Source organism: Colias philodice, chromosome 23, assembly GCF_061535455.1.
Source record: "Colias philodice isolate Cphi_HAF_F1 chromosome 23, ilColPhil1 Martin Lab GWU primary, whole genome shotgun sequence".
Classification (NCBI taxonomy): Eukaryota; Metazoa; Arthropoda; class Insecta; order Lepidoptera; family Pieridae; genus Colias; species Colias philodice.
Genome location: NC_143108.1, coordinates 3,442,113 through 3,465,864, shown reverse-complemented (window position 1 = coordinate 3,465,864; position 23,752 = coordinate 3,442,113). Strand labels below are relative to the sequence as shown.

General features: G+C 35.3%; 2 protein-coding genes across 2 annotated transcripts; both read left to right on the top strand.

Annotated features, from left to right (window-relative positions):
• Nucleotides 1-3,676: 3,676 nt before the first annotated feature.
• Nucleotides 3,677-9,844, top strand: LOC149477967 (myrosinase 1-like). The gene is made up of 5 exons (XM_089709983.1): nucleotides 3,677-3,898; nucleotides 4,199-4,866; nucleotides 5,313-5,618; nucleotides 7,241-7,482; nucleotides 9,513-9,844. Exons 2-5 carry the CDS (start codon nucleotides 4,213-4,215, stop codon nucleotides 9,730-9,732), a joined length of 1,422 nt encoding a protein of 473 aa, XP_089566109.1. The 5' UTR covers nucleotides 3,677-3,898; nucleotides 4,199-4,212; the 3' UTR covers nucleotides 9,733-9,844.
• A 1,364-nt stretch (nucleotides 9,845-11,208) lies between these two features.
• On the top strand, nucleotides 11,209-22,722 carry LOC149477966 (myrosinase 1-like). The gene is made up of 6 exons (XM_089709976.1): nucleotides 11,209-11,295; nucleotides 11,899-12,044; nucleotides 12,429-13,096; nucleotides 13,455-13,760; nucleotides 19,434-19,675; nucleotides 22,307-22,722. The coding sequence occupies exons 1-6, from the start codon at nucleotides 11,234-11,236 to the stop codon at nucleotides 22,524-22,526; spliced, it is 1,644 nt and encodes a 547-aa protein (XP_089566102.1). The 5' UTR covers nucleotides 11,209-11,233; the 3' UTR covers nucleotides 22,527-22,722.
• The last annotated feature ends 1,030 nt before the right edge of the window (nucleotides 22,723-23,752 follow it).

The window sequence follows — 23,752 nt, the reverse complement described above, 5'->3', positions numbered from 1 at the left end:
ATTTACAATTATGTTCTATTTTTTTTGTACGGTCGGAACTACGGGGGGACAATTTCCTTTTTCTTGTGTGGATGTTTTTAACCATGTAACGTGCAGATGTAACTGATCAGCTTGATCTTAACAGACATCGATACTCAGTTTTTATCAAATCAAAAATTAGATCTTTGCTCTCTCCCGACTACTTAAAAGTTTCACCAAAACTCGTCAAGTTGTTTAATTTAATTATGTACCAATAAATAAATGTAACGTTCAACGTCTTGACTGAACGTCACTTAGCATAGTCATTGGTTTGGATAAGGGTGTGGTGGTTGGATTGGATAGTGATCCTTGATAGCGTATTTGATTATTTGTAGGCATCAATTTTCAGTTATTTTAACTAAGATAAAATAGATGAATCCTCCCTTGAGTTTGTTAAGTTTTCTATATGTTTAATTTGATTAAACTTTATCTTTCAGTGTGCCCCGCTAACTGGAACCCAGAAAGCAAGGCGGATACAATCATACCTAATCCTAAAGAGAGCAAGGAATACTTCCAGAAAGCGAACTAGATTAGTCAGTCAGTCAGTCATTTTGTCAGTCTGTTAGTGGCCTTTAAATGCCTTATAACAGGCCAAACTTCCAACTTTGACAGTCTAAAAGGGTTGCCATATAAATGACGTAACAGATAAAAAATACACAACGATATAAACATTTTTTAATCTTAATATCTTAATACTATTATTAAGGCGAAAGTTTGTAAGGATGTATGGATGTTTGTTACTCTTTCACGTAAAAACTACTGAACCGATTACAATGAAACTTAGCACACTTATAGAGGGTAACTTGGATTAACACATAGGATAGGTTTTATCCCGGAAATCCCACGGGAACGGGAACTATGGGGGTTTTCCTTTGAAAACGCGGGCGAAGCCGCGGGCGGAAATCTAGTACTATTATAAAGGCGAAAGTTTGTAAGTATGGATGTATGGATGTTTGTTACTCTTTCACGTAAAAACTACTGAACCGATTACAATGAAATTTAGCACACATATAGAGGGTAACTTGGATTAACACATAGGATAGGTTTTATCCCGGAAATCCCACGGGAACGGGAACTATGCGGGTTTTCCTTTGAAAACGCGGGCGAAGCCGCGGGCGGAAATCTAGTTGTAAAATAATGTTTTTATCTACTTTCAGAAGCAATTTTGAATTGTATTCATACATGAATTAGACTGTCATTAGTAATAAATTGTTATATTGAATTATATAACACAATAATTATTGTAAACAATTGAATGTGTAACAATAGAAAAATATAGTGCATTTTAATTAAGCATGTAAAACATTAGATAAGGTTATTTTATCAATGAATTTTGTCATTTATCTGAGTTTATCTTTATCAAATTGCGTTTTAATATTTTAATTATTTGGACCTCTTTGAGTGTAAAAATAGGATTCTTCACGATATATCAGATTAAAGAAATCGTGGAAATACATATCTTATTTAAGGGGCATTTCACGTGAAGCTGGCATCTAAAAAAACAGTATTCTTTAAAATAAATATAGATAACGGTATTATGAAATACTAGCGTACAACTATACATATACTACATCAGCGCGCAGCTTCGTCCACTTAGTAGAGTACCTACTTTTAGGGAAAAACTATCTTTTATAAAAAGCCATCAAAATAATTAGTTTAGTTTTAAAGAATAAAGTATTTTCATAGGGGCAGACAGAAAGCGTCTTTATTTTAAATTATGAGTTCAATTACCCTTTAATCGTTATATTTTTTTTTAAATCCCTAATTAATTAACTAACTTACTAAAAAATGCTTGAAATCGGAAATTTAATTTTTGTTTCGATACCCGCTTCACGTAAAAAGCCCCTATAATTAATTGTTTTTTTGTTGATAAGTCCCCATTCACGATTCTCCAAAATCAAATTAATATATCTTTCAATTGACTGATTGCTTTTATCAATGTAATCGATTGAAATGTATTCAAAACAAAAAAGAACCAACCCTTATTTTCCTCTTCTTATGGTTCATTTAACATCAATAGTTTTGAATTTGATATTTTGACTTTATGGCATTTAACTTCTTTATAAATTTATTATCGAATCACGCCTCGTGATCGAATTTTTTCTATTCTTTAAAAAATACCAATTATTTTTTGTATACTGAACATTATCATAACCTGCAATTGACTATCAATATTCATACAATATATAACAACAAAAAGATTCGTAGTTTAATAAGACTACTATGATAAAGAAAAATATCTGAAGAGCCAGCCCTAGTCCTAATAAAACCTCTTGCTTATCCGTGTAAGTAGCATAGTACATATAAAGAGAGCAGTAGTCCAACTCTCGGCATTTAGGAGCGCACGGTAGCTAAACTCGCGAGGCGCAGGGTTGTCACTTGTCACATTGATCTTTTAAATAATTTTATAAACAAACACTGACCGCTCAACGGTGCCAGAGTAGTAACCGAGCCGCGTTGTGTGCGTGCGTACCTACGTATACTTACATGAACGTGCATACAGAGCGCTTGGCCTGATGTAGGTACTTTTGTTCGAAAATAGCATAATTTTCTTTTTATACTATGCTAGTAGGGTGTAGAATATACATTTGTTTTGTTTCACTTAGATATAGTCCTTGTGGGTTTTTCACTTATCACCTTAATAGACGATTAGTTTTCTGTCTGCCAAACGGAGATTTTAGTCTCCCTGTAAAAAAATCGGGTTAAAATCTCTTTGTATGAGTACCAATTAATTATACCAGATGTAACTCAATTTTTTTATTTATTTAAGAATTTTCAACAAGTAATACGTTTGTATGGATGTATGGATGTTTGTTACTCTTTCACGTAAAAACTACTGAACCGATTACAATGAAATTTAGCACACATATAGAGGGTAACTTGGATTAACACATAGGATAGGTTTTATCCCGGAAATCCCACGGGAACGGGAACTATGCGGGTTTTCCTTTGAAAACGCGGGCGAAGCCGCGGGCGGAAATCTAGTAGTTTATATAACCTAAATATTGGTCCACTGTAGGTACCTACCTTTAATTTTTCAGGAGATTTCAGCAGTACATAGTTTGTCAATTTGGTTAAAATTATTGCTGTAATGTAGAAAACACTTATTTACGCAATGTAGAAGTTGTGCGTACATACATTATTCTTCGATCTTCATTATCATTATTATCTCCAATGATGCGGAATATATTTTATAATTAGCCTTTTTTTGGTAAATAGATAACAATTCCAGTAATTTTTATCATGATGGTTCAAAGATAAAGAATCCTAATATATATCTCATTTTCCGATTTTGGGATACATTTGATTTTTGAGCACAGAAAATTTAGCACAAAATGCTTGCGCTCAAAGAAGTAATTGTGCTATTAAGGTATGTCAATTTTTTTATTACATCATTATTTAGGAACGTCGAAAAAACAATTTTGCATATTATGTTCAGTGAAATTTGATTTTAAATTAACGTTTAATTAATTGTTCTTTCATCATAAACTGCATCACTGTTAATTATTGATCCATATTTTTAGTTATTCAAAAATACATTTATAAGTTTATAACTTTTATTTCTTACATGTTTACATTATTAAATAATTTTTCGACAGCACTAGTGTTAAATAGTGTCTAAGCAATTTCTTTAATTATTTCATCAGCACCAGAAAGAACATAATTTAGCTTTTTTTATTCTTATACAGCTTTTTCTAATTTGTTTACTTGTCTTATTATGTATCTAATTTCAGTATAATATATGGCATCACAGCAGTCAGTTTGATTAATGAGGAATTCCGGAATAATACGCAAAGAAACTTGAGAAGATTTCCAGCAAATTTCCTGTTTGGAGCTGCTACATCTTCATATCAAATAGAAGGAGCTTGGAATGAAGGAGGTAATTGTTCAATTCATAAATTTTCAATTTTTATGAGAGTAGAGTAAATGAAATACTTTCTTTATGTATGTGATAGAAAAACATAATTCTTATCGTTTATGCTATAAAGTTACGATTCATAAGCTAAGTTTCCTTTGAGAAACCTTTAAGTAGTTACGAGTAGGTAGTAAATGCAAATAAGTAATTAAATGAACGAGTTTGATCTCATAATTTCTATAATTAATTTACGCTAGTATTTTTTTTTCTTACCACATAAACATAAATCACACATACCATTATACCAAATACCAAATATTACAGGAAAAGGATGGTCTATGTGGGACCACCTCGTCAGAACAGACCCCGACCATATCACAGACAGATCAACTGGCGATATAGCCGCCAACTCGTACCACTTTTACAAACGAGACATTGAAATGCTCAAAGAACTTGGCGTGTCCATCTACAGATTCTCCATTTCTTGGCCCCGAATTCTGCCCTTCGGTCGACATGACTATGTTAACCCAGAAGGAGTGGCGTATTACAATAATTTGATCAACGAACTCCTTGCTAATGACATCACCCCATTTGTGACTATTTACCACTGGGAACTGCCTCAAAATTTGAACGAACAGGGCGGTTGGCTGACTGAAGATATCGTCGATTGGTTTGGAGATTACGCTCGAGTGTTGTACCGTAATTTTGGAGACAGAGTGAAGCATTGGTTGACTATAAATGAACCGTATATTCATTGCAATCACGGGTATAGTCAAGGGCTCCATGCGCCAAAGATAATGTCGCCAGGCATCGCGTTTTATGAATGTGGTCGTCATATTCTTTTGGCTCATGCAAGGGCGTACCATATTTATAAGAACGAGTTTGCATCTCAAGGTGGTCAAATTTCTATAGCTATCGTTTCGGATCATTCCATGCCAAGTGATGATTCTCAATCCAGCTATGAGGCTATGGAAGATTACAGGGCTTTCTATGTAAGTATAATAAATCACAATTTTACTGCAACAATATTTTGCTGATGATCAAAATAAGAAAACTCTCAGACAACCCTCGTCACAATGGACAGCTTTGGGCCAACAAATCGTCGATGTTTGCCACCATTACGGCGATTATAAATAAACACAAAAAAACATATATACAACGACTGCCGACCTCAGACATTTAGGCCCTCTACACTGTCATGATATTTTTGTTTATTTTCTATACTTTAAGGGTTGCCTGGTAGAGATCGCTATCTAGCGATAAGGCCGCCTTTTGCTTGTTTTATATGTGTTGTGTGCTTTTGTTTCTGTATTTTTTAAACAATAAAGAATTTTCATTCATTAATTCATGATTGCCTCTACTCGTCCAACGTCGCAAATAGTTAAGAGAGCTCATTTAGTAATATTCGTCTTTACTTTATATATAAATATCGTTTCAGGTCGGCCAATACATGGATCCAATTTTCTCAGCAACCGGCAATTATCCTCAACGACTGATTGATAGAGTTGCCCAGGCTAGTGCGAACCAAGGGCTTTCAGAATCTCGTCTCCGCCCATTCACGCAAGAACAAATCGACTATATTAGGGGAACTGCAGATTTCCTTGCTTTGAACCATTATACGAGTAAATATGTGTATAGGAATGATTCTCTTAAGGGAACTTTCCAAATTCCTTCCCATCGAGATGATGCTTTCGTTGGCACGTATCCTGACCCCTCTTGGATGCAAGGAGGCAGCTGGCTTTTTGTAAGTGAATATTTTGCGTGTTATTTTGTCAGTTTTAAGTTTTAGTCTTATAGCAATAAATGCAATTAATATATTTTTGAAAAATCTGAGAGAATAGAAAAAAAAATCTATCGTTACATACAGCAATCGGATTTCTTCTATAAATGGTAGGTCGAAGTAGCGGGTTCGAATCCCGCCTCATGGTCTTTTGGTTTCCATTATTTATAATGATACAAATTTTAGTAGGATTTTTTAAATGTAAAGTAGAAAATAGATAAGCATAAAAATAATATCTGCGTCGATTGTTTTGTAATTCGCAGCAAAACAAATGATAAACTATAATCGTATATTATCTATTATAACCAATTGCTTTTGAAACTTGTTTCTTTTTAATACTATCGTAGCTACGTTAATCGAGTGTTAGTCCAAACCGGTTCGATTATATAAAAGTAGCATAATCTTGTAATACTGCTGAATTCAGATTAGATGTAATAACGATTAGAATTATAATAAGACTTTCACTGGAAGACAGTTATTATTGTTATTCTTATTATTGTTAAGGAAAGCTGGCATGTTCACAGTAGGTACTCACACTTATGTAATTTTACTATACAGTATGTTCAAAAATAAATGCGATTCTAGTATAAGTGTAGACTTGAATTGTAAAATGGGTGCGTTGTAGATAAATATATAGGTACAAACATAATTATGAAAACACTCATAATTTATATGTAAACTTATAATTTAAAAGTAACTCAATTCATTAACTTAATTATTTATTGTCATAATCAATTGTAAAATAATAAAAGTATTAATAATCATTAAATTATCAAATAATAATTAAATTTCATGTCAAATTCAAAGTAACGATAAAACAATACAAATAACACGTGCGCCCACTCCCAAGAATCAAGAAAAGCGAAACCCTAGCAAGTAAGAGATAAGGCTACATTACAATAAAAGCTGTAATGTTCAGCTATGTATGAAAATTTTAACTTACGGCGTTTACATTTTGCTCCCAAAACTTATTAAAATTATTACATAATTTAACATAGGGAAAGTAAAAAAAATTCTAATTCGCGTGCCACGTAGTATAGACTCGTCGAATATAGTTGCAAAATAAAAACAATAATTGTCCCCTTCACCCTCATAAGCTTATAGTCTGCGCGCGAGAGAGACTTTTCATGGTGCGTATGCAGTATGACGTCACGCCATGCGCGTCTTCACAGACACTACACATGTGCAATGTGTAAACTGTAAATGTGTTGACGTTCCAGCTCTTCTTAATCGGCCTATATATTGTTAATGACCTATGAAAATTCAAATTATCTCAAGCTTATTAAATTAAACAAAATTGTATGTAGCCTACGTCATTAAGGAATAACGTAGAATTCTGCTGGTAAAAGAATTATTTAAATCGGTTCAATAGTTTTTGAATTAATTCGATACAAACAAACAATCAAATCTCCTCTTTATAAGTATTTATGATAAATTATTTAAAAAATAGCCTATGGCACCCAGGACTGTATGCAGGCTTAATGCAAAAATCAAAATGTTTAGAAACAGTGGTTTTTGAAGTAGGAAGCTTAATCAAATCTTTCCTCTTAATATTAGTCACCTTAATAGCATTATAATTCTTCCAGTCATACCCTCCCGGACTATACAAACTCCTAGTGCACTTGAAAGAGAGATACAACGATTTAACAATTTACATAACAGAGAATGGTTTTGGTTACGGGACAACTGGTCTAGTAGATGAGAAGAGAGTCACGTATCTAAGAGGATATATTAATTCCTTGTTAGATGCTATAGACGCGGGCGTGGATATCAGAGGATATTGCGCTTGGAGTCTGATGGACAATTTTGAATGGAATGCTGGGTTCACGTAAGTTGAAATTTATATTTTAAGTAAGTCATTTATTCGGTAGATACAGTGTATCGGTAGGTTTACTTGAGTAATGTATAAAACTCAAAGGTGGCAGACTGACATAGTGATCTATCAACGCACAGCCCAAACCACTGAACGGATCGGGCTGGGCATGTAGGTAGATGTTATGTATGGGACCATACTTAGGACGTAGGCATCCGCTACGAAAGAATTTTCATAAATTTTACCCCGTTTTTACCATGAAAATTTATGGTTTCCACGCAGGTGAAGCTGCGGGCAACAGCTAGTAATTTATATAGAAACTGGTTAACCCACAAGTTAACCCAAGATTGTATGTCATTCGATAAAATAGATACTCTTTAGTCGGGATTTATTTTTTAAACTATATTTATTTAACTTGCTTTGGAGTTATGTAAATTCATGTTTAAGGTGTTTACATATTTTACATATGATAAGGAAGCTCCACACAACTTTTTTGAAGTGAAAACTTCTTTAGCGGCGTTGGGTATAAAATCTTAAACTCGCGTCAGGACACGTGGCCTGATCGAAAAAGCGTAAGACGGACTTTTTTTTTAGCTTTTATATTCCATGCGTGACGGATACCATTCCAAAATATCAAACATGCTGAACGTTAATAATCAAGTTTTCACTTCTGCCGGCACTCCCGGAGTGCAACCCGTCTTTTTTTTAATTCTTAGTTTAAGTTCCCTAGAGGGCGCTGCATACAATTTAACGTAACGTCATGCAGATTTCATTTCATCAAAATTTCATGAAAATCGGTCAAGCCGTTTTTGAGTTTGATAACAATATAATGATTGATGATAGACGGCATTTGCACTTAAAAATAGAAATTCATAGAATCTACTATCAATCGGAAATACATATTATTTGAAAAGATTATTTGTAATTAACATGAAAAAGTATTTATTATTTTTCTTAATCAGATATACGCATTATCATAGGTAATATTTAAAAATAATTAAAATCACCCAATGTTTTAATCTTATTAAGCTCAAATCAGAATATATATTTTTGTTATTTTGTTCTCTTCATATAATTGATTGTTATGGCTATCTAATTAATCCCTGATTTCGACGTGATTTGCAATTTGCCTTAATGAAAATTACCTACAGACCAATCTATAAAATATCTATATCTGTATGGTCATTAAGTATTATACAATTCACATGTATACCATTTAAATCAAATTATAATAATACCATCACTACATAGTATAAAACAAAGTCGCTTTCTCTGTCCCTATGTCCCTATGTATGCTTAAGGCTACGCGCAGACATACAGCGTTCTGCGTTCCGCGTTCTGCGTTCGTCAGTTCTGCGTTCTGCGTTCTAGCGCACACAGGAGCCGTTCAAGACATTTGCGTTCTATTTCGTGAAACATGTCTCTCGAAAGTTCATCTTCCGAAGATGAAGCCTTGCTTTTGTGGAGTCTAGAGGAGTCAAAAAAAAGTAGAAAATGTTGGGTACACCCTATCAACACGAAACGAGATGATATGGGAGAATTTAGTATTCTTATCCCTGAGCTGCTTCTAGATGAAGAGAGATTTTATATTTATTTTCGAATGTCAATTAATAGCTTTAATGAGTTACATGACTTATGTAAAATCTGAAATAGAAAAACAAGATACCAATTGGAGAAGACGGACTAGCCATAGCGAGAACGCGAGTTCTTTGTAATTCTGTCGCAGCCGTCCGACACGAAACGCATGAATTGAAAGCGCCCATAGACTTCGGCTGGGACTAAAAATCAATTCTTTTAATACAGTCTATAATCATCGGTCAAATCACACGTCGGAATAGAAGGGATTGAAAATGGCGTCGCTCATTATCCAATTGTTTTTTGACGATATCATAGTATGATTTTAACTGTGTGAGTGTGTGAGAGACAAATAGGGCAGCCATTTTCAGTCCCATTTTAATTTTATCTACTTCTGACAATAGAAGGTGATAAGAAGTTTTTGTTAAATAAAATCTGGCAACTTATACAATTAAACGCTTTTTTTACAGAATGCGTTTCGGTCTCTACGAAGTTGACTTCGACGATGTGAACCGAACACGCAGACCCAGAAAATCTGCACTAGTGTATAAGGAAATAATTAGATCTAGGGTTATAGACCCTACCTACAATCCGGACCCGTATGCAAAAGATGACTGCAATAGTGCTATTGTAGTTAAAACATCTGCATTGTTTATTTTATTATCTGCTTTTGTTAGCATGCTTTTTTAATCTGTGATATTTTCTGTATAGATAATTTATTTATGTTTGTAATAAGATATTGTATGACAGCTTAAAGCAACTGAGAACAAACTTAACTAAAAGTAAATAATATATACATATACCTAATAAAAATACCTACTACACTAACTAACACTAGCTTTAATGATAGGATCAACTTAGTTATTTCAATACAGCGTAAATAAATTATTTACAATATTTTCTCTCCTATTTATATGTAACTAGCGGTCCGCCCCGGCTTCGCCCGTGGTACATATTTCGCAATAAAAGGTAGCCTATGTTCTTTCTCAGGGTCTAAAGATTATCTGTGCCAAATTTCATCAAAATCGGTCCAGTAGTTTATGCGTGAAAACCATACATACATACATACAAACCTTTCCTCTTTATAATATTAGTATAGATAAGATAAAAGCATATGTCAAAATCGAGTCATACTTATAAACCGGTCGGTTAGTGGTTAAAAAGATAGATAGTATGTCTAGATAGAGACGGGATACTAAACGGTATTATATCTCTTAGTAAAAATATTTAAAAGAATACGTAAAGATTATATTTTATAAATGTTATCTCTCTGTAGCTCTGTATAAAAAATATTTATAGAATTATGGAAGTCACATTATATAATAGCATAGTATAAAGAGAGAAGTAGGTCAACTCCCGGCGTTTCGCTCGATGTACGCACAAACGTACGTTTCAACGTAGTACGTAGCACAAACGGCGCGATGTAAATTTGTTCGAAGATAACTTACTTTTCTCTATATACTATGATTATAGTGTTTATTATACAGATATTATTATTTATTTTGTGTCGATATTATTAACCCTTGTATACAAAATATTATTCAAGTCGGTAATAAGTTATTTATAATTTGTGTATGGCGTAAACATAATATTGTTATTAACGTGTCATTGATTTAAGATATCATATTATGCCAATATTTTGCATTTTGCGCAATTATTATAACAATATGAAGATAACATCAATAAAACAATTTTATTTCATAACTGTTGTTAATTTATTTATCTACGGTATGTGAGGTATAAGCCCGAGAAAATTAAGCCGAAAATGGGCCATTATATAGCGGAAATAATTCGTGTAGATTTAAAAATCACTATACAGTGATTCCTTGACATGTGCAGAAGATTATAATATCGAAAGGCCTCAAGGGAGGGGAGGTTCAAAGGACCCTTATTTTTGCTCTTAATTCTAAAACCTGCACATATAGCTTCACAGCTGTTATTTCTAGGAAAATATTCTACATAAAATTACATTTAAATTATGTTGTATTATATTTTTTTGTACGGTCGATACTTAAGGAACTACGGGGAATTTTTCCTTCCTTCCTTGTGTAGATGTTTTTAACGATATAACGTACAGCTAAATCAGCTTGATCTTAACAGACATCGATACTCAGTTTTTATCAAATCTAAATTAGATATTCTTTGCTCTCACCCGCCTACAAAAGTTTCACCAAAATTTACCTCATTCCAAATGTTTCAAGCACTAGAAAGAAGTGACATTGCATTATATTTAACACATACAAAATTAATAAGGTACTACATAATTAATATTGAAGAATTAAATCTCTTCGTTATCAGTATTATCTCCAAAGGTGCAGAATTAAATATTTTATATTTAGCCTTTTTATGGTCACTCGATAACAATTCCAGTAATCTTTATAGTGATGGATCAAAGATAAAGAACCTTAATATATTACTTATTTTCCGATTTTGAGATACATTTGATTTTTGAACACAGAAAATTTAGCACAAAATGCTTGCGCTCAAAGAAGTAATTGTGTTATTAAGGTACGTGGATTTTTTTATTACATCATTATTGAGGAACGTCGAAAAAACAATTTTACATATGTTCAGTGAAATTGGTTTTTAAATTAACATTTAATTATTTTTTCTTTCATCATAAACTGCATCCCTTATAATGGACCCTTTAGTAATTAAAAAAAATACATTTAAATATGTAACACACTGTGATAATAATCTCTTTAATGTTTACATTAATAAATATTTTTCCAATAGCATTAGTGTTAAATCAATTTCTTTACTGATTTCATCATACACCACCAGATATATAACATAATTTAGCCTTTCCATACTTAAACAGCTTTTCTAATTTGTTATATGTGTATCTAATTTCAGTATAATATATGGCATCTCAGCGGTCAGATTGAATAATGAGGAATCCCGGAATAATACGCAAAGAAACTTGAGAAGTTTCCCCGCCAACTTCATGTTTGGAGCTGCTACGTCTTCATATCAAATAGAAGGTGGTTGGAATGAAGGAGGTAATTATTATTTCAATTCATAAATTCTCAATTTGGCTTTTTATAACTATCAATTATTTTTCTCAAGTTTTTTTTATTTATAAAACACTGAAATTTAAACTTTGAAGTATCAATTAATAAGCCATGTCTTCTTCAAGCTATATAGTCTTAACGTATACTTTATCTTTTTTTTATTGAACCAACTGAAGTCCTAGATATACCAACTGTTAAATACTTTTGAAGTAAGGTAAACTTAAGTACTAGTTACTTCGTTTACATAATTTGTCACAGTCTCTGAACAAATTGTTAAAATGTTATTACTGAACTGAGAAGCGCATTTTTTCAGATATTTCATAAATTAGAGCCCATAGACCATTATAACCATATACTTACCAAAAATTTTAGGTAAAGGATGGTCCATGTGGGACCACCTCGTCAGAACAGACCCCGGCCATATCGCAGACCGATCAACTGGCGATATAGCCGCCAACTCGTACCACCTTTACAAACGAGACGTAGAAATGCTCAAAGAACTTGGCGTGTCCATCTACAGATTCTCCATTTCTTGGCCCCGAATTCTGCCCTTCGGTCGACATGACTACGTAAACCCAGAAGGAGTGGCATATTACAACAATTTAATCAACGAACTCCTTGCAAATGGTATCACCCCATTTGTGACCATTTACCACTGGGAACTGCCACAGAATTTGAACGAACAAGGCGGTTGGTTGACAGAAAATATTGTCGATTGGTTTGGAGATTATGCTCGAGTATTGTACCGTAATTTCGGAGACAGAGTGAAGCATTGGTTGACTATAAATGAACCATACATTCATTGCAATCACGGATATAGTCGAGGGAACCATGCGCCAAGGATACGGTCGCCAGGCATCGCGTTTTATGAATGTGGTCGTCATATTCTCTTGGCTCATGCAAGAGCGTACCATATTTATAAGAACGAGTTCGCATTTCAAGGTGGTCAAGTTGCTATAGTTATAAGTTCGGATATGTCCATGCCAAGTGATGATTCTCAATCCAGCTATGAGGCTATGGAAGATTACAGAGCTTTCTATGTAAGTATAATAAATCACAATTTTACTGGAACAATATTTTGTTGATGATCAAAATAAGTATGAATATCTTCTAATGTGTCAAATGGCGTCATAACATGGTACCAAGTCGATCGTATCCTGATTTGACATAATATTTATATGATGGGCCCTCTTCACAATGGACAGCTTTGGTCCAACAAATCGTCGATGTTTGCCACCATTACGGCGATTATGAATAAACATAAACAATAACGGCTGACCTTAGACATTTAGGCCCTCTACACTATCATGATTGCCTCTACTCGCCCAACGCATCAAATGGTTAAGAGAGCTCATCAAGTAACATTTGTCTGAACTTAAAATCTAAATATCCTTTCAGGTGGGCCAATACATGGATCCAATTTTCTCCGCAACCGGCAATTATCCTCAACGACTGATTGACAGAGTTGCCCAGGCTAGTGCGAACCAAGGGCTTTCAGAGTCTCGTCTCCGCCCATTCACGCAAGAACAAATCGACTATATTAGGGGAACTTCTGATTTCCTTGCGTTAAACCATTATACGAGTAAATTCGTCTACAGGAATGATTCTCTTAATGGAACTTTCGAAGTTCCTTCCCATCAAGATGATGCTTACCTTGGCACGTATCCTGACCCCTCTTGGATGCAAGGAGGCACTTGGCTTTTTGTAAGTAAGGTTTTAACTAGTTATTTTGTTAGCAGAATTATTAATGTTTGTTAAATATGAATTCTGTTATGTAAGATTTTTCAGATATTTATAAATTGTATATACAAAGTAGAAAAGAACATCCGTCCGTGATCCCACCTCAGCAATCTAATTTCTTCTACGATATGATAAGTCGAAGAAAGCGGGTTCTAATCTCGCCTCACGATCTTTGATATGAGTATTCATAAAATTCAAAAGTAAAAAAAAATGATAAAAATAAGAATAATATCCGCGTCGACTTTTTTGTAATTTGCAGCACATAAAACCAGTGATAAAAAATAATCGTATATTATCTACAATGACCAATTGCTTTTGAAACTTGTTTCTTTTTAATACTATCGTAACGTAACGGCACCAGTCTTGTACAGATTAAGGAAAAAATTGAAGTTTTTTGCATATTTCTCGTAGGTTTTTTAACTTTATTGGATATTGTTAAGTTATACCTTTAGTTCAATGTTAGTCCGTCAGTCCTCGGATCACAGACACAATAGAAAATCTATTGTGTCTCGGCCCGATCGGGCCGCTCGGTGGTCAATGGGTTAATTTAACGTAACCAATGTTAGAAAAAAGATTACAATGCATAAATAATGAAGTTATTTATAAATTAAAAAACCACTTTTTTGCACCAGTGTTGGACAGTGAAAATCTAATGATGGACACCCAGTTTTGGACAACATCCAGTTATGAACACCCATTTATGGACTGTACCTAATGTTTTTTCTCCAGTTATTTACACTTGGAGAAGACTTATAGTTATCAATAGAATCTTGAAAATGATGATTGGAATATAATAAATCGGGGATGTATTTATAAAAAATAGTACTTATTAATTATTTTGCATAGTTATAATATTTAATACAGTCTTAATTTCCATTTTCTAGGCAAAAATTGAACAAATGCATCGTTAAATACTAGTTATGTCCGTTAAGAAACACCAATATGGGTTTTTTTTCTCAATAAGTCAGGGATGAAAAATATAACTAAAAAAAGTACTGCCATTCCATCCATTTTGGGACTTCTTCTTCTTCGTCATATCACTCTCGTCAGAGCGAACGTGGTCAACATGAGGTTTGGGGGGGGTAGATGTTACCCGCTTCACGATATTCCGCCATATCTCTCTGTTTCCTGGCATTCCGCTACACTCGTGAAGTGAATCGCCAATCTGAATCCGCCAACAGCCTTAATCTGATCGGTCCATCGATATGGATTCCAAATTGTAGCACGAGGCAAAAAGCTTTTTTTAAACTGTTGTCAAGATGGTGTGGATGAAATTAAGCGTGTGTGCTATATGGTGGTGGAATTTAGCAGCAGACAGCGATCCAAACAGTTCATCAGAGAACTCTCTATGATAGATGCGTTACAATACGCATAAGTATGCGACTTCTCTACGCAGTGATAGAGAATGAAGCCGAGAACGAGTCGCACAGCACATAATGACCCATTGTTCTAAAATATATTCTTCATGGGTAGATAGATATTATGTTGTTGGACCCATTAGTGTAATTTTAACAAAAAAATGTCAATGTCCATTATAGGAACCAAAGCAAATCCAGTCATGGACAATTGTTGTACAATATTGGAACCCTTTGTTTGAAATGGTCGTGATAGGTATATTATTAATCAGAATGAAAAGACAATACAGAAAAGGGCATGTAATTAATACCATTAAAAAAAGTTTTTTTTCGACATATGTCCATAAATGGATATATCCATAGAATTAAATCCAGTTATGGACACTGAAGAATTTTATTTAAACAACATAACCTATCATGATACTAAATCGTGTAATATTTCATACAATTAACTACTATAAATAAAAGTAATATCAAATTTTGCTAACATTTATACAAAAATTCTTATAACCAAAATTGTGTCCTCACTTCCTTAAGGATTTCCTTAGTAAAAACGGATTTCTTCGAAACGAGTCGCAGCAACTAAACATAACGTTCTGCCATCTTCTATTGTTTTGGCCGAATAAGATGAAGTGTCGTATTTTGATAGCTTATGAACCAAACTTTTATTTTAAGTATTGCCAAATTATATAACGTTAATTTTGGTCTTAATATTTAAATTTAATATTTATTTTGTCCATTACTGGATGCTTGTCCACCACTGGTGCCGTTACCTTAGCTACGTTAATCGAGTGTTAGTCCAAACCGGTTCGATTATATAAAAGTAGCATAATCTTGTAGATAATGAATTCTGATTAGATGTAATAACGATTAGAAATATGATAAGACTTTCACTGTCAGATAGCTATTTATTTATTTATGCTTTATTGTACATACATACCAGGGCAAACAAACTTAGACTATAATTTTATACAATAACTAGCTGGTGCGTTGTGCGCGGGCTGCAAGCAGCCCGCGAGCCCCTTTTGCCCCTGGGTTGAAGCAATAGGGCAGTCATTAGAATATGTGTTATAATTCCAAGTCCATTTATAATTTTCTGCTAACTGCGATTCCACAGTCAATCGGAAGTGCTTATAAATTCCCAATTCAAATATTTTCTATTTTGAAATGCTGTCGACCTTCGAGGGTGCGTGGTGCGCGGGCTGCAAGCAGCCCGCGAGCCTCTTTTGCCTCTGGGTTGAAGCAATAGGGCAGTCATTTGAAAATGCATTCGAATTTCCTGTCCATTTGTTACATCTGCTAACAGCGATTCTACAGTCAGTCGGTAATGCTTATAAATTCTCCATTCAAGTATTTTCCACTTCGGGAGGCTGCCCACCTTCGAGGGTGCATGGTGCGCGGGCTGCAAGCAGCCCGCGAAGCATCCCAGGGCAGAAATCTTCAGTCAGTTGAAAATGCATAAAAATTCCCCGTCAATTTGTTAATATCTGCTAACAGCGATTCCACAGTCAATCGCAAGTGCTTATAAATTTCCCATTCAAATATTTTCTATTCCGGGGGGCTGTCTACCTTCGAGGGTGCGTGGTGCGCGAGCTGCAAGCAGCTCGCGGCTCATCCCAGGGCAGAAATCTTCAGTCATTTGAAAATGCATTTGAATTTCCTGTCCATTTGTTACATCTGCTAACAGCGATTCTACAGTCAGTCGAAACTGTTTATAAATTACTTATTCAAATATTGGTTAAATTCTTGAAATGTGATCCCCGAATTTGAGGTGTCTAATCGATAGCGGGCAGTGACTTTTCATAATAAACTGTTCAAGAGTTTACTTAACACGCTCGTCGCTTCGCTCCTCGCTACCTATTTGAATATTTACGCCGGCCGCTGACGTGACTTGCTCGCTTCGCTCGCTTGGCTAGTGCGGTAGTTCAAAAGTAACCTAACTCGCTCGTCGCTTCGCTCCTCGCTACTTCTTTGAGTATTTACGCCGGCCGCTGACGTGACTTGCTCGCTTCGCTCGCTTGGCTAGTGCGGTAGTTCAAAAATTAACCTAACTGGCTCGTCGCTTCGCTCCTCGCTACTTCTTTGTATATTTACGCCGGCCGCTGACGTGACTTGCTCGCTTCGCTCGCTTGGCTAGTGCAGTAGTTCAAAAGTTAACCTAACTCGCTCGTCGCTTCGCTCCTCGCTTCTTCTTTGAATATTTACGCCGGCTGCTGACGTGACTTGCTCGCTTCGCTCGCTTGGCTAGTGCGGTAGTTCAAAAGTTAACCTAACTCGCTCGTCGCTTCGCTCCTCGCTACCTATTTGAATATTTACGCCAGCCGCTGCCGTGATTCGCTCGCTTCGCTCGCTTGGCTCGTGCGGTAGTTCAAAAGTTAATAAATATTTTCTACTCCGGGAGGCTGTTGACCTTCGAGGTTGCGTGGTGCGCGGGCAGCAAGCAGCCCGCGGCGCCGTCTTTTGCCGTTGCTATTCAATTACCCTTCCTACTATGGAAATTTCCATACAAAATTTTCGAAAAAAAAAATTTCGCTTCTTACCAAAAATTTTTATATGCCTGGAAGCGGACCAGGTTTTGAAGCATTTTTTACTTCGGCGACCCCGACCTACCTGCCACCGGTTTAGAGAGCCGTTGAATTTCGTGATGTATGGAAAATGGAAACCGAGGGTCGGAGAGAAATTCTGAGTATGCAGTTTTGTAAATCTGGCCGATTAGAGAACAGAAATCAATTTTCAGACCGATCATAAAGTAACCGGCGCCACCATCTTGCTTTGAAAAATTGGCCATTTTTGAAAAAAAAATTGCGTCCAATTTGAAATTTCTCCATTGCCCTGGTAGCGCCCCATCTTCCTGATCATTTTTTAGTTCTACACCCCCCACCTATCTGGCGCCGTTTCGGAGAGCCGTCGAATTTCGCGTTGTATGAAACTCGGAAACCGGCGATGGAAACTCGATGATGAGTATTCCAACGTAATGTGAGGCTCGATTAAAGCCCCTGTGCCAAGTTTCAGCTCGATCGGACCAGCGACGGCCATTTTAGCATTTGTATGGCGGCGGCCATTTTTTCCGCCATTTTGAATTTTTTTCACTATCTGTGGTAATTGCTCGAGGTCTACTACAAGTTTAGTTTGAGCACCCCAGATGTAGCTGCTACCGTTTGCGCGGGCCGTTGACCGTCTTCGCGAGATGAGGGAAAGTTTAAGATTTCGTATTTTTCTGGATATCCTGGGATCTGGGCAAGTATGAATGCATCATTGGTGTATTTCTCCGTTGCGCCACCTCGTCTAAATTTACGTTTTTATGTTTGCGCCAAAAATGGAAAAATTCCAAAATCGAGCGTCCCACTACGGCTCCCTGGTAGCGTCCCAGGGTGGTGATCATTCTTAGTTCCGGGACCCCCCACTCAACTCGCACCGTTTCCGCGGGCGGTTGGATTTTACGTTGTATGGAAGTTGGAAACTGGGGCCCGGAGCCACTCGAACGGGGCACCGATCGATTGGCCGGCTCGAACAGAGCACGTGTGCCAAATTTGAGACGTAAGGATTCATAAACGGCGATTTTGGCAAAGTACGGCGGCCATCTTGTTTTCGCGAAAATCGCCATTTTTCCACCACCCCTGGTAATCGCCACCAGTTCCGAGCATTTTTTGTTCAGACACCCCCCCTCCAGGTACCACCGTTTTTGCGCACCTCCAGGGGTCCACTCTCTTGTCCAGGGTGTTGGAGATGTCAATATTTTTCCGGTGGTCACTGGGAGCACCTCTACACGTCCACGTCGAAATCCCCCCAACTTTCCCCGTAGTTTCCGAGAAACCCGATGTCAATCAGTCAGTCAGTGGTAGTGTAGCTTTATATATTATAATAAGACACGGGCACATATGCACGAAAAGGCGGCCTTATTGCTCAACCCTATTAAGCTATTATGAAAAATCTAAATACAATTTTTAAGAGAGAAATCTCGTGAATTATGATCTCTCTTATCATGCTCATAAACAGATTTCAAACAAGCTACTCATAGGGACAAAATCAAAATAAGATGTAGTCACTCAAGAATGTAGTATCATAGTAATCGGATAAGTAGTTTTTGAGTTATATCAATACAAACAAAGAGTCAAATCTTTCCTCTTTATAATTGCAGTTGTTAGTTGACTTAAAAATAAAGCCTTTGTCACCCAGCACTGGGCATTATGCAATTGTTTAAAATCAGTAGTTTTTGAGTAGCTTAATCTAATGTTTCCTCTTCATAATAATAGTAGACTAAATTGCATTTATACTCTTCTAGGCATACCCACCCGGACTAAACAAACTCCTGGTACACTTCAAAGAGAAATACAACAATTTGACAGTTTACGTAACAGAAAATGGTTTCGGTAACTGGACTACTGGTCTCGTTGATGAGAACAGAGTTACTTATCTAAGAGGATATATTAATTCCTTGTTAGATGCTATAGACGCGGGTGTGGATATCCGAGGCTATTGTGCTTGGAGTCTGATGGACAATTTTGAATGGGCTACTGGATACACGTAAGTTGAAATCTTAAATAAGTATATAAAAATCAAAGGTGACTGACTGACATAGTGATCTATCAACGCACAGCCCAAACTACTGAACGGAGCGGGCTGAAATTTGGCGTGCAGGTCTCCTCACGCCAAACACGCCTACATGCCAGGTAGATGTTAGGAGACCTGCAGCACGCCAAATTTCAGCCCGATCCGTTTTCTGTAGTTTGGGCTGTGTGTCTGTTTATTTTTTGTTAAAAATAGTTATGATCTGCCAAGTAATATAATTAAATCCATACTAATATTATAAATGCGAAAGTAACTCTGTCTGTCTGTCTGTTACTCAATCATGCCTAAACTACTGAAACAATTTGCATGAAATTTGGAATGGAGATATTTTGATACCCGAGAAAGGACATAGGCTACTTTTTATTGCGAAATATGTACCACGGGTGAGGCCGGGGCGGACCGCTAGTGTTAAATAATTTGCTCTTACGTCTGTGTTTTTTATATTAAGTTACTATAATGCATGTTGTGATTTCTTATTATATTTCTTATTATCAAGTAATACCATAAAACTTGTTAATAATGGCATGGTTATTGACAAAAATGCTGATGTTGCGCTTGCATTTGAAGATTTCTTTAGTAGTGTCCCTGCTAGCATTACTAATAATTTAAATTCGTCTTCAGCACTTGCAGAGACCTTTTTGAGGGACCATGTTGCGGGGTGCAGCACATTATTTGAATTGCGACACGTAACTGCTAATGATATTGTTACAGCCTTTAAGACACTAAATTTAAAAAATACTTGTGATCTTTGGGGAATGTCCGTAAATTTAGTTAATAATATAATAGAAAATATTGCGAACAATTTAGCTTTTATATTTAATAAGTGTTGTGACTATGGTACATTTCCTAATTTATTAAAGCTTAGTAAAGTTATACCTCTATTTAAGAAAGGCGATCAAGAAGACTGTAACAACTATAGACCTATCTCGATTTTACCAACATTAAGTAAGGTATTCGAAAAGTTAATATTAAACCAATTGACTAGTCACTTTGCATCTAATAATTTGCTGCACACCAAACAGTTTGGTTTCACAAAGGGGCGCTCAACCACAGATGCTGGAGTTGCACTACTAACACATATATATAAGGCATGGGAAAACTCAAAAAATGCTTTGGGGATATTTTGTGACCTCTCCAAGGCATTTGACTGCGTTGAACATTGTACCTTATTGCGTAAACTTAATCACTATGGGATTAAAGGACAAGCTCAGAACCTCATAGCCTCATACCTGCATGATAGGATACAAACTGTAGTTGTTAATGGAGAACGTTCTAGCGGTGCGTCAATTAACATTGGTGTTCCACAGGGATCTATTTTAGGACCCTTCTTGTTCTTGGTATATATCAATGATCTACCTTATTATTTACAGGATAGGTGTGAAATAGTTCTGTTTGCAGATGATACCTCATTAATATTTAATGTGGATAGGCATGACCCAAATGTTGACGAAGTGAACAGTGCTCTTTTACACATATCCGACTGGTTTACTGCTAATAATTTATTATTAAATGCCAAAAAAACAACTTGTGTTGAATTTTTACTACCAAACGTTAAAAAGTTAAGCAGAAATATTACCTTGAACGGGGAGGTATTACACCCTACAGAATCGACTGTATTTCTTGGGTTAACATTGGACGAGAAACTACAGTGGGGAGCCCATGTCAACACCGCTGCAGGTAAGCTCAGTTCAGCAGCATATGCAGTCCGAAAGGTAAGGCATCTCACCGATGAAGATACAGCTAGATTGGTTTATTTCAGCTACTTTCATAGTATTATGTCCTATGGAATTCTACTATGGGGCAGGGCAGCAGATATAGAAACTATATTTATCTTACAGAAAAGAGCCATTCGTTCTATATATAATTTACGTGCTCGGGACTCACTAAGAGATCTCTTTAAGAATACTGGTATCCTTACTGTACCATCACAGTATATATTTAATAATATTTTGCATGTACACAAAAACGCCGACTTACACACAAGAGTAGGAGATAGACACTGTTATGGCACAAGGAACAGAAATAGAATTGAAATGCCATTTTTCCGATTAGCTAAAGTTAAAAATTCATTTATGGGTCAAGGTATACGCTTTTACAATAGAATTCCTCATAATATTAAAGAGTTTAGTAGTTCTAAATTTAAAACTTATATAAAAAATGTACTAGTTCAGAGAGCGTACTACAGTATTCAGGAATATATGGACGATAAAAACCCATGGAGGGTTGTCGCGTAAAAACCACAGGACAGTTCTTTGGCATGTTATTACAATACTTATATGTTGTTTACATATGTATTTTGTAAAATTGTAAAACTGACATGATTTAAAAGAGCAACTATGGAGTTTCTTGCCGGTTCTTCTCCGTAGATACTGCTTTCCGAATCGGTGGTAAATTTTAAAATATGTAATGACGTTTCAAAAGTGCTTCTTTAAGAAGTCTAATTGAATAAATAAATGTTTGAGTTTGAGTTTTGAGTTTTATTAGAGGTGTGAATTTAGTTCCTACATGATTCTAATATTATGTACTCGATGTATTAAACTGTAAGTGAACCTTAAATGAAATAAATAAATTGATATTTTCTTACAGGATGCGTTTCGGTCTCTACCAAGTTGACTTCGACGATGCGAACCGGACACGCACACCCAGGAAATCAGCACTGGTGTACAAAGAAATAATTAGATCTCGGGTTATTGACCCTACCTACAATCCGGACCCTAATGCTAAAGATGACTCAAATAGTGCTATTGTAGTTAAAATATCTGCATTGTTTATTTTTATATCTGCTTTTGTTAATACGCTTTTTTAATCTGTAATATTTTATGTATAGCTAATTTATAAGAATTAAGAATGTTGAAATAAATATTGTATGGCAGAACTACTGAGAACAATCTAAACTAAATGTAAATAAAAATAAATATAGTTTACAAAAAAATCTAAAAAACTAGCTTTAATTATAGAATCAACATAATTGTCACTTGCTCTTATACAGAGTAGGTAAATTAATATGTGTCAGAATTGAGTCTATAGGTGTGGGTAAAATATACATACAAACATACCGGTCAATGATAGTTATTATATGTCTCGATAGAGACAGGATACTATACGGTATTATATATCTTAGTTAAGATATTTTGAAGTGATACGTTATATTATAGCATAGTTTAAAGAGAGAAGTAGGCCAACTCCCGGCGTTTCGCTCCGCGTACGCACAAACGTACGCAGCGTTGCGCGTACATACTTTGCTTACTTTTCTCTATATACCTACTATGATTATAGTGTTTATTATACAGATATCATAATTTATTTTGTGTCGATATTATTAACCCTTGTATAGAAATATTATTCAAGTCATTAATAAGTTATTTATTATTTATTTATGTGAAAACATAATATTGTTATTAAGTATTATTGTTATTATTTATTGATTTAAGATATCATATGCCAGTATTTGGTATTTTGCGTAATAACTTTTATATATTTATGGACTTGTAAAAAGATAACATCAATAAAACAATTTTAATTTATAACTGTTGTTAATAATTTATTTATCTACGGTATGTGAGGTATGGAATCACTGAATAATAATATCGGCCAAGATGAGAATAGAATATGCCAAAATTAACTAATAATATATTAAATAATAATATAAAGCTGAAAAGCTGCTCGAACAATCGAGATCCCTATGCTATGTGCTTATGCTACTATTATAATATTATAAATGCGAAAGTTTGTGAGGAAGGATATACATCCTCACAAACTTTCCTCCAATCCTCATCCTTCCAAACATACGTTTGGATCGATGTTTTTTAATCTTTTACGCAAATACTGAACCGATTACAATAAAATTTGGTATGTAGCTGCAGCTGAAGACTTAGAATAAGACTGGAGCCTTTCCAGCTTTTTATCCTGGAAATCCCACAGGAACGGGAACTATGCGGGTTTTTCAATGAAAACGCGGGCAGAAATCTATATAAGTATACATACCTAATATGTACCACGGGCAAGACCGGGGCGGACCGCTAATAAATAATA

What these genes read in the sequence shown, in the direction of transcription:
- LOC149477967 (XM_089709983.1), top strand. Translation starts at nt 4,213, where the DNA reads ATGTGGGACCACCTCGTCAGAACAGACCCCGACCATATCACAGACAGA. An exon ending in AAGATTACAGGGCTTTCTAT is followed by an intron (nt 4,867 to 5,312) that starts GTAAGTATAATA and finishes ATATCGTTTCAG; the next exon opens with GTCGGCCAATACATGGATCC. An exon ending in GAATGGAATGCTGGGTTCAC is followed by an intron (nt 7,483 to 9,512) that starts GTAAGTTGAAAT and finishes CTTTTTTTACAG; the next exon opens with AATGCGTTTCGGTCTCTACG.
- LOC149477966 (XM_089709976.1), top strand. Translation starts at nt 11,234, where the DNA reads ATGTTTCAAGCACTAGAAAGAAGTGACATTGCATTATATTTAACACAT. An exon ending in AGGTGGTTGGAATGAAGGAG is followed by an intron (nt 12,045 to 12,428) that starts GTAATTATTATT and finishes CAAAAATTTTAG; the next exon opens with GTAAAGGATGGTCCATGTGG. An exon ending in GAATGGGCTACTGGATACAC is followed by an intron (nt 19,676 to 22,306) that starts GTAAGTTGAAAT and finishes ATTTTCTTACAG; the next exon opens with GATGCGTTTCGGTCTCTACC.